The sequence below is a fragment of the Nematolebias whitei genome, chromosome 15, assembly GCF_014905685.2.
Source record: "Nematolebias whitei isolate Nwh7 chromosome 15, NemWhi1, whole genome shotgun sequence".
NCBI lineage: Eukaryota > Metazoa > Chordata > Actinopteri > Cyprinodontiformes > Rivulidae > Nematolebias > Nematolebias whitei.
The window spans coordinates 17,600,713-17,610,954 of NC_056512.1; the positions used below are offsets into that span (position 1 = coordinate 17,600,713).

A 10,242-nucleotide genomic window follows, 5' to 3' on the forward strand; every position below is an offset into this window, starting at 1 on the left:
ATATATATATATAAATATATATATATAAATATATATATATATATATATAAATATATATATATATATATATTTAAGGTGAACAATTTTCCCCCTGAGGAACATGAACTGTCTTAAAGAATACAAAAATTAAATAATCAGAGTGCAAAAAGAACAGTCCAAAAATCTCTGTTTAATCTGATAATGACAATGATAATCCAACAATAATGACAATAAAAATACATTTTTATGACTGAAATACTTTTAATTCTGAGAAACGATGAATATATCAAAGTCTCGCCACCTGCTGGAAATATAAGGTAACTACAACAGAACAAGAGTCTGGTTCATTGTGCTTTAAGACTCGTTAACAAGGTAATTGTGATTAGTTCAATCAAATATATAAAAATAAACAATTACATTGTACCTTGTGATTGATCAAATAAAGACTGACAAACAGCCACATCAGAAAACATCAACTGTAAATACGTCACAGCTTGGTACATTCCTTAGTTTTAGCGTCCTATTTGCAAATGTATACGTAAGTTTGAATACAACGGGAAAATAAAAGAAATGTTACCTAATTTCTTTTAAAGAGACAATAACATTCCTAAAATAAATGGTGTGGAGGCTCTAAGGCAGCAGGTCATGTACAGGAACGTAGGGTTTAACAACTGGTAACTTGTTAAAAAGTAAAAAGTCACGTTGTGCAGTGTTAATCATCCAGATGGACCTGTAAACACTTTCCTTAAGACCATCATAGAAAGTGTGATGAACTCAAAGTGAAACTCTTTTGTTAAGAAAAATAGCACAAAAAACTATAGTTTCAATTGACTTGATTCACTTGATGAAAGATAAAAGAAAATACTAAACTAAATCAAATCTGTTGTTGTGAAAAGAAAACCCAAAATAAGAAAAATGTAAAAAAAAAAAATAAAATAAAATAAATAAACTTCACATTAACCTTTCCAGTTAGCTGAATGTTAGTATGCTGTTCATACACCAGTGGTACTCAAACACTTTGTGATGTACCGGCACTTTACTGACTTTATTAGACACCAGTAGGGTTGGGCGATATGGACCAAAATGAATATCTCAACATTTTAAGAAAAATGGCGATATACGATATATATCTTGATATTTTTGCTTTCCATAAAGTACTAATAAAAATATATTTCTGAGTCAAAGCTTTGTCCCACTTGTCACACAGGCACATAAACAGTTGTAACTGTATAAAATAAATGTCTAAAAAATAAACTATTTACATATATTACACAGTTTATTTTTTAGACCTTTATTTACATATATTAAATACTAATCCTCTTCAGCTGCGCCGCCTTCACGACGTTAGTAAGACTGTGTGAAGGTGCAGCTGCACCTCCAACTGTGTTTTCAGCCTCCTTCCCTGAAACAAACCACAGTATAAAACTCATTTAGCCGTGCTGTGCCTTACGAGAGGAACAGTGAGAGGTGTTGCATCAGTAATAAATCAGCAGCTTATATCACTAAAGACATGGTCCCAGTCTCGACTGTGGAACAAGATGGCTAAAGCACTAGTCCCCTTGTTAGCTGCTAAGGACCGTGTCTTTAGTGATATGATAAACAAGTTGTGTTTACTGCTGATTTATTACTGATGCAACACCTCTCACTGTTCCTCTCATAAGGCTCAACACGGCTAAATGAGTTTTATACCGTGGTTTGTTTCAGGGAAGGAGGCTGAAAACACAGTTGGAGGTGCAGCTGCTGATTCGCACACGCTTCATACTCCACTTATACTGTTTTAAAAGGTGAAAAAGACTCGTAGTTCCGACCTTTTGTCGGGACTTGTTTTCGTCATTGTCTACAGAAAACATTTTCTGCCCCTCTTCTGACAATTTAAATCCAAACTATCTCTGAAAGAACAGCCATTGTTTTTCTTTTTGTTCATGAGCTCAGCTGCTCTTCATATATCGCCCGTGTTTACTTGTGCCAAACGTCTGACTCCTGCCCACCTCCTGGAGAAGCAGGAAGCTGTGGGGAGCGCAGCTGAGGGGCTGGGTTTGCATTCAAGGAGGGAGAAGGAGGGGGCCGCGTGGGAGGAAGAAGACAGCCGGCAGATTTTCAAGTATAACACAATATCGTTTATATCAATATAGTCTCATCTTATATTGCAAAAATAATTACCTCGATAATTACAAAAATATCGAGATATCGCCCAGCTCTAGACACCAGATGAAGTTTAATACATATGAATTATGGCCTACCTGGCTTTCCTTACAGCTACATGTCTCTCTCTCTCCACTGCTGCTGCACAAATCTGGGAACGTGACACTTCTCTTCATTTCAAACAAACAGGACGATCTTCAAGCTCCATGTTTAATCTGAACTATTCTTGCTTGGCTTTGATGCAGAGTGCTTTAGATAGTATTTTCTTCTGCTCCTTCTCTGTTGTGGTAAATAGTTAAAAGCCAAACAAGCATGTGTGCCCTCTTGTAGATGAAAGTGGTGATCCCATTGACTAACCATTTGGCTGCAGGTGCAGGACCCTGACATCTGTATAAAGCAAGGGTTCCCAACCCTGGTCCTTGAGGAACACCATCCTGCATGTTTTAGTTGTTTCCTGCTAAGACACACCTGATTTTAATAAATGAGTGATTAATAGGCTTCTGCAGAACGAGAGGAAGTAATTAAATCACTGACTCAGGTGTTGGAGCAGGGAAACAACTAAAACATGCAGGATGGTGTTCCTCAAGGAACAGTGTTGGGAACCACTGGTATAGTGAAAGTTTATTATGAACAAATGACCCGTTACACGGCTAGTGTTTGGTGGAGCGGGTCCTTGCCCATAAAGATATTCAGGTTGAAAACTCTGTGTAATTAAATCTACATATTCTCACTTTGCACATTGTTTGCTTGTAGGTGCTCTTGTTCTAAAAAAAAACCATCTCACACATTGATGACTACTAATAATAACTCTAGTCCTCGGATCTTTATCCACTAAGTTTGATCTGATCAAGATCTGAGGACCTGAAATGTTGCCTAACCTAGTTTTTAAATGGTGGATAAATTCAGAGCCGTGTAAATCAGGTTGGTTGTGGTGCAGATGAACCCTATCAGGTTGCAGATGCTGGACAGCGCATGGTACCGCCCAAACGTGCTCCTGAAGGCTTTGTACTTTGGATCCTGCTCTCTGAGCTTAGCGTAGGCCTCTTTCTGGCTGCTCAGGCCCACCTGGTTCCCCAGGCCGTGCTCCTCTTCCACCTCCCTCATCTGGAACATCACCTCTGTCGCTGCTGGGCCGAACCACTGTCCATTCAACCCCACCATGATCAGCGCCACAAAGAACATCGCCATCTGCAGGATGAGAGGAATGTAAGGACTCTGTTCTTTACCAGACTAAACCTATACAGTAAACTGACACTAGCATGATGATGCATGTTCCAATATGTGATCTTTGACCTGCACACTCTCATGCCAGTCCAGTAACTCTCTTGGGTGGTACACAGCATACACAGCCAGGCTGACAAGGTTACTTCCCAGCAGGCAGTAGAAGTACACAGGAAACAGCTTACTCTGGACCAGTCCAAAGGTGTGCCGTGTTACCTGTCGCACCAGAACAAAACCTGCAGGCACACAAACCGGACTCGGTGTTGAAACAGAATGTTCTGCAGCCTCAGTAACATGTTTGTACCCCTCTTACCTCCAATGAAGGACACCCAGACTTGCATGCCCCAGGCAAAGGAGAGTGTCAGAAGGTGCAGCACTTTGATCAAGTCTGTTGGCTCTCCTTCTGCTGCCATGATGTTACTGGGGGGAGGGACAAAGCAGACATGGAGTATGTTCATGTCCGTGTTACTTTCATTTGTTGCTCAACTGGTGCTGCATATTCAGTTTCCTACTTGGTAATTGATTAAGTATGTGCAGGCACAGCCGAATGTTGTTTTTGAAGTAGCCAATATTGGCCGAACCACCCGTCTATTTTTAACTAAAACGTAATAATTTGTAAAATATATCTCTGTCACAATTGAACATACAAACAGTTAAATGATTAAAGTCACGTTAAAATAAAAAAGAAACGAAAAGTGTTGTGTTGTCATCACTGTATGTTTCTATAAAATGACTGAATTAGTTCTCTGCATTTAACCCATCACTTGTGAGAAACATCCAGGTGGAGCAGTGGGCAGCTATGCAAGCACCCGGGGAGCAGTTAGGGATTAGATGTCTTGCTCAAGGACACCACGGCATGTGGGCATGGTAGGGAGTTGAACCTGCAACATTCTGGTCTCAAATTGGCTGCTCTGCTACACCATCTCAGCCCCAAATGTCTATCTCTAACTATTACTGTGGACATCCATCCATTATCTTTCATCTGCTTCTTCTTTTTCAGGTCAGTGGTGCCCATATCCAGCAAACACTGTGAGAGGCGGGGGACACCCTGGACAGGTCTCCAGTCCATCACAGGGACACATATAGAGACAAATGAGACCAACAACCATCCACGCTCTCACTCACACCTAGAGACAATTTAGATCCGGCGACCTTGTCACTGAACCACCTCGAGAAGTTCACGTAATCCAAAATCTTGTTTGTACAAAAAATGTAAACAACACATTTGCTTAAGAGTTTAGTATAACCTGAAAATAATCTAAAAAAACAAACAAACAAAAAAACAACAACAGTGCTTCTTTGAGCCTTAGGATGTGACATAAAAATAATAAAGCATAACTGATGGTAACTCTGATGACAGAAATAAAGATCAACAGCAAACTCTAACATTTAGATAAAACCAGACATGGACAGAGATAATGGTTACAGTTGAGGCTGGTCTGAGCTGATAAACTCCCAGAAGAAGATAAGAGGGGAGGCAAAGCAATAAAAACACTTTAGATTATACATTCAAAATCCTAAAACGTATAACTATCCCACAGTCTGTCCTTCAAACTAAAGAAACGAAGGTTAAAACATAGAAGCTGTAAACCTGTACAGCGATTCTGTAATAACTGGTAAGCTAACCAGCTTTAGCCGCTCACAAGCTAATAACTGCTCTGGCTTCACTTCCGGCTTCACCTGGATAATAATATGAACTTATATCACAGGCCCGGAGTCGTAGTATTCACCTTGTTTCTGCACGTTTCACGGAAAAACAACCGCAACTTCTCAGCCTTAAAGCGCCGTTCCGAACACCACCGAACAATTTCAACAATTTTCTATGAATCCACACGCCCCGCCCCTTTTCTGGTCAGCGACCAATGATATTCTTTGTTAGTGTGACACGTTTGTGTTAAACAAGTTTTGATTGGTTTCACGCTCACGGCATTTCCTGCTGTTTTACAGCATACATTATTTACATTATTTATGTACCACGTGCCAAAATAAAACATAAACACCACCTTCAAGTTGCGTCTATGACCTAACATTAAATATAATAGTGACTGAGAAGGTGGGATGAAATAAGCACAATAATAAGCACTTTATTTGTTTGTTCTACATGTTTGGTATTTGTAAACATCATTGATGGTGATGTTTGACACTATTTTGAATTTTTTCAAGTAGATATTTTGTGTTGTGATGTTATTTATTGTATCTAACATAAAAAAAAGTTTAATTTATTTGTATACTAGAAATTTGTATACATATACAGTATTTTATATCATAAGCTGCGTCTAGTCAGAAAACCGTGTACAAAGGAATATTGTGACTTTCTTCGTCTGAAGTTTTTAGCACGCCAAATTAGTTCTGACCTTTTATTTTTTTATTTAAACGCACCTTTAACAGATCTATTAAATAAACTGTTTTTTTTATTGTTTTTTTTTTTACTTTATTGAACTACTGAACATACAGAACAAAAGAACACAAATAGAACAACAAATGACAATCTCAAATTACAATGATACATATAAACATATACAAATATCTACAATCATACCTCCTAAGGTCAACATATTCTAAAACGAATTATATCAATCATCATAAACTTAAAAATTAGGTAATAATACTATTTGAGAGTTTGCAAATAATAATAAACTGGTTTTATTTCAGTAGTACTTGTGAAGCGTCTTTATTTGGAGGCGGGGCTTATAGAACGACGTCCGCAATTGGTCACTTTTGAACCAACCAGAGCTCGTTCGTATCCTGCACCAACCAATCAGAGACGTTCTCTTCGACGCTGCATCCGGATCGAGCTGGAACGAGCATCCTTCGCTGCTAAGCATCATTCATGTAAGGCAACGATCACTTTATTCAGATAGACGAAATTTAAAACGTGGAGGCAAACTAAAGCGGCATTTACACGTGAACGTATTTGTGCTACAGGAGTGGGAAAAGCAAACATTTGAGTCTGTTACATGGAACAGTTAGTGATACATGCTAACATCTGTTAGCTTTAGTCGTCGCTTCAGCCTTTCTGTTGGGCTTTTCAAATAAGTGCAAGGCAGGATTTACAAAAACAGGTTTAGGAGTTTAGTTTATCTTGATTACAGCCTTGTTATCAATGTAACAAAAAAAACGTAAAAATATGTCTGAGAAATAAAATGAATCAGTCTGCTTCATTCATTCATTATTCACACACTAACATACAGAGAGGATGGACAGTAACAAAGTGACTAAAGTGTGTGAACAACGATCACATCCATGTCCTTTATTTAACTGTATAAGTGAAAGTTTTTTCCCCTATTGCTTTTTTCATGTCAAGTTTCTTTATTGTCATGAAATTATGTACACAGGGTCCCAGTTAAATCCAACAAAAGTATAAATTGTGAAGAAAAACAGTAATAAGATCTAAGATATTAACTGAGAAATATGCTAAAACTAAGAATACACTAGCACAAATAATACAAAACCAATACGCCGAACATCAGCACAAACGTTTTTAAAGTGCTACAGTTTTTATGAAAAACAAATGCCACTTAAAGCCAGAAATAAATATACAGTATTCAAAAGGATTATAAAAGATATTTAAACCTAATTAGATCTAAAAACTTTCATTTGTTTCTTTTGTATTTCCTTTTCTACAGAGATAAAATGGGGCGCAGGAAGTCAAAGAGAAAGCCACCGCCCAAGAAGAAAATGACGGGCAACCTGGACACCCAGTTCACCTGTCCATTCTGCAACCACGAGAAATCTTGTGATGTCAAAATGTGAGTAACTTGGTGCGATTTCTGTTGCTCTTTGAAAATCACAGATCCGTGGGCTGTGTGATGAAAGTGGCTGTTTTCCAGGGAACGAACACGCAACACAGGGATCATATCATGCAGTGTCTGTTTGGAGGAGTTCCAGACTCCTATAACATGTATCCTTTTGGACCAAGAAAAGATCAACTGTTATTATACTTTAACTTTTTCTAAGTATTCATATTATACTTAGAAAATGTGAAAAAATCCAGGAGCTCCTGGACTCAAGGGGCTCAGCAGGTTAACCGTTAACGTTCATAAGAGGACAGTTCAAAAGCCTTTCCTCTGTAAAACATTCTCCCTAAAAGACATTTTCCAGATGACATGATTTAACCTTGTTTGTATTCATGGCTTCATTTTCAAAGTTGCATCTACACCCCCCCCCCACCGCAGACTCCCCCCCCCACACACACACACACACACAAGACTTGATGATATCCTTTGATCAGATAAACCTAAAGTAGAGATGTTTGGTCATCAAGCTTGGTATGAGCCCAGTCAAAGTTCAGGCCTCAACCCAGTTAAAAACCTGCGGTGGGACCATGTACACAAACAACTGTCCACAAAACTGAGCTGTTGGAGTGGTGTGGGCCAAATTTCACACAGAACTCACTACTTGAGTAACTTAAAAGAAAATTCTTACATGTTGTTGCTCATTATTGTGGTTCTACAAGGTTTTGAATTATATTTTCCACACAGACTACATAAGTATTTGTCTTAGTTTTAGTTTAAAAACGATCACGAGTGGTCAAATTCAACTTGTTCATCTTAGCTCAGGGGTCCGCAACCTTTTTGATCACAGAGCCATTTCTGCTCTTTCACTCGTTCGATAAAAAAAGAGCCCGGAGCCACGAAACCTGCTACAACTGTCCTGATGCATGCTACAACTGTGATGATCAACTGGTGGCCCATGGGCCACTTTGAGTTACCGTATTTTTCAGCCTATAAGTCACAGTTTTTTGCATAATTTATATGCCCTGCGATTTATAGGCCAAAGCAACATATTTATGTTTTTTTTCCCATATTTATAAACCAATTTTTAGCTGAGATATGACCGTTTTCATTCATTCTGACTGAAATAAAATAAAATAAAAATTGAGCAGTATCACTTTCAGCCACTTGGTGGCAGCAGCGTAGTAGTAGTGTGGCATACTGTTGTATCATGTAATAGGTAAACATGGCTATTACGACAAATAAAAAAAAATCAAAACAAAAACAACTGGATTTTATTTATTATACTTTATACTTGATTGTTTATTTCTTGAACTTTTTTAATTTACCATGTCCTGGATGACTGAGAATCTTCACCAGCTATTAATGATTCAATTGGCTTGCCGTATCCTCCCCATCTTTGTTCTGCTCACTGCTTGAACAGTCTATCCATCTGCACCGCCCCGGCGTAATGCAGCTAATTTGACCATTAAAGTGCATTTATTAAGCAAATGTTAGACTGAGACACACCTTTTGCTATATTTTCGACAACAAATAATTATTTTTAAGTGTTAATCTTGTTAAATTCCTGTTCAAGTTCTCCCGTGTACGCTCCTGCGGCCGCCATTTGGCAGCCCATCGATTTCTGGCACAACACCGGCCCACATTTCCGGGTTGTCAGCGGTGATAAATAATAGATGCGACGTATACGGTGAAGTGAAATTAATTTCAGCATTTATTGATATTTTTACATTTTGAGACAAAAAATCAAGTCTAGGATGCAAAGAAGTGAAGTTTCTGCCTTTAGATGAAAATCAAAACACTGAGCTCCGTAGACCCATGTGGTCTTTGATGTGAGGAGAAATGAAGTATCCCACTTTGAAGTGATGAAGCAAAAAAATAGTGTCGTTCAAACATTTGCATAAAATGTACAAAAAAACCCAAACAAAACTAGCCTTTTGTGTTGTGGGTGTAAAACAAGAACAATAAAATTTCCTGTAAGTTTTGGTCAAAGCTTCGTAGAGACGCAGATCAGGGACTAAAGAGCCGCATGTGGCCCCAGAGCCACGGGTTGCAGACCCCCGTCTTAAGTTGTGTTTAACTAAAATGAAATCTTACTCGAGATATGTTTTTTACAGTTTAGTACATCGAGAATGTTTTTTATCTACAACTATAAAAGAAAAGTTATTTTACCACACCACCACTTGAATGGTCAAAAGGAAACTGCGTGTTTATCATGACACTTTGTACTTCAACAAGTTCAGGAAGCAAAAGCTGATAAAACACTTTATTCGTAAAGAAAACCCAACAAAGGCGCCACTTTCCTCAACGTCCTTCCACCCAGATCTTTCCGAACCTGTTGATGTTTACAGCGACTGGATCGACGCCTGCGAAGCAGCTAACCAGTAGTAAACTCTTCCCAGCGAACCTCCTCCGTCACCTGGATCTGGTCCCAGTCGAGCAGTTTTTGTCACCACTTTGTATCCAAACAGTTTTCTTCTCAAGTGTCACGGTCTTAGTTTTACTGACACTGATGTTGACGCGTTCCTCTGGCTGGGTCAGAGTGTTGTCATTTTGGCAGAAGCCTGTCTGCATCCCAGTTCTCAATGTTAATGTTTTAATTATGTCAGCAATCTTTTTGTGTTGTCATGGACCAAATTGTCATCCAAGACTTTAGAATGTACCAGTTATTTCCAGCTGTGTCCTAAACCTAATCGTTGTCCTCTAATAGATACTTTTGGATTTCTAGAGAGAGAGAGAAAGGTTTTTACTGTATCATGTAACAGATGCACTTAAAATGTTAGTTTTTCTTAAATCATTGTGTACTGCTAAAACCATAACCGTCTTTTTTGTTGTTGTGATTTTTCTTTTTCATGCACACGTTGAATAAATAATGAAATAAAGAAGTCACAGTCGCCAATTTTAAGTGTTTTATTGCACAAATGTCATGTTCAGTGAAAGGCATGGGGGGAGAGAGGCCAGCCAAAATGTTTCAACAGAAACGATCGAGTTAGAATTTAGTCAACATCACAACAAATTATTGCAACGATAAAGTTTAATACAATTAAAATTTTTAGATCGATAAGCAGAAAAACATTTGGTGAATCGGCAAAACAGCAAATCGGTGTCATACAAGCAACACTTGATGGCACATTTAAACACAATATGACTGCTTTATATAAAAAAT

The 10,242-nt window shown here is 38.3% G+C and overlaps 2 protein-coding genes across 3 annotated transcripts; one reads left to right on the plus strand and one right to left on the minus strand.

The window, feature by feature from the left end:
• Positions 1–3,006: 3,006 nt before the first annotated feature.
• tmem205 (transmembrane protein 205) lies at positions 3,007–5,144 on the minus strand. Of its 2 annotated transcripts, XM_037689418.1 has the most exons (4): positions 5,073–5,144; positions 3,656–3,762; positions 3,415–3,578; positions 3,007–3,309 (listed from the first exon to the last, which is right to left on the minus strand). In XM_037689418.1, exons 2-4 carry the CDS (start codon positions 3,753–3,755, stop codon positions 3,007–3,009), a joined length of 567 nt encoding a protein of 188 aa, XP_037545346.1. In that variant the 5' UTR covers positions 3,756–3,762; positions 5,073–5,144. The 2 variants fall into 2 exon arrangements, with proteins under 2 accessions (XP_037545346.1, XP_037545345.1); XM_037689417.1 differs by lacking the exon at positions 5,073–5,144 and having other exon boundaries at positions 3,656–3,833.
• A 964-nt stretch (positions 5,145–6,108) lies between these two features.
• elof1 (ELF1 homolog, elongation factor 1) lies at positions 6,109–10,022 on the plus strand. The gene is made up of 4 exons (XM_037689419.1): positions 6,109–6,174; positions 6,969–7,091; positions 7,173–7,243; positions 9,400–10,022. Exons 2-4 carry the CDS (start codon positions 6,976–6,978, stop codon positions 9,462–9,464), a joined length of 252 nt encoding a protein of 83 aa, XP_037545347.1. The 5' UTR covers positions 6,109–6,174; positions 6,969–6,975; the 3' UTR covers positions 9,465–10,022.
• The last annotated feature ends 220 nt before the right edge of the window (positions 10,023–10,242 follow it).

Bases quoted from the DNA above. Each gene is read 5' to 3' on its own strand.
- tmem205 (XM_037689417.1), bottom strand. From the start codon at position 3,800: ATGAACATACTCCATGTCTGCTTTGTCCCTCCCCCCAGTAACATCATG. The intron at 3,579-3,655 runs GTAAGAGGGGTA...GTGTGCCTGCAG, and splicing joins CTGGGTGTCCTTCATTGGAG to GTTTTGTTCTGGTGCGACAG. The intron at 3,310-3,414 runs GTCAAAGATCAC...CTCATCCTGCAG, and splicing joins ACTGGCATGAGAGTGTGCAG to ATGGCGATGTTCTTTGTGGC.
- elof1 (XM_037689419.1), top strand. From the start codon at position 6,976: ATGGGGCGCAGGAAGTCAAAGAGAAAGCCACCGCCCAAGAAGAAAATG. The intron at 7,092-7,172 runs GTGAGTAACTTG...GCTGTTTTCCAG, and splicing joins AAATCTTGTGATGTCAAAAT to GGAACGAACACGCAACACAG. The intron at 7,244-9,399 runs GTATCCTTTTGG...CCTTCCACCCAG, and splicing joins GTTCCAGACTCCTATAACAT to ATCTTTCCGAACCTGTTGAT.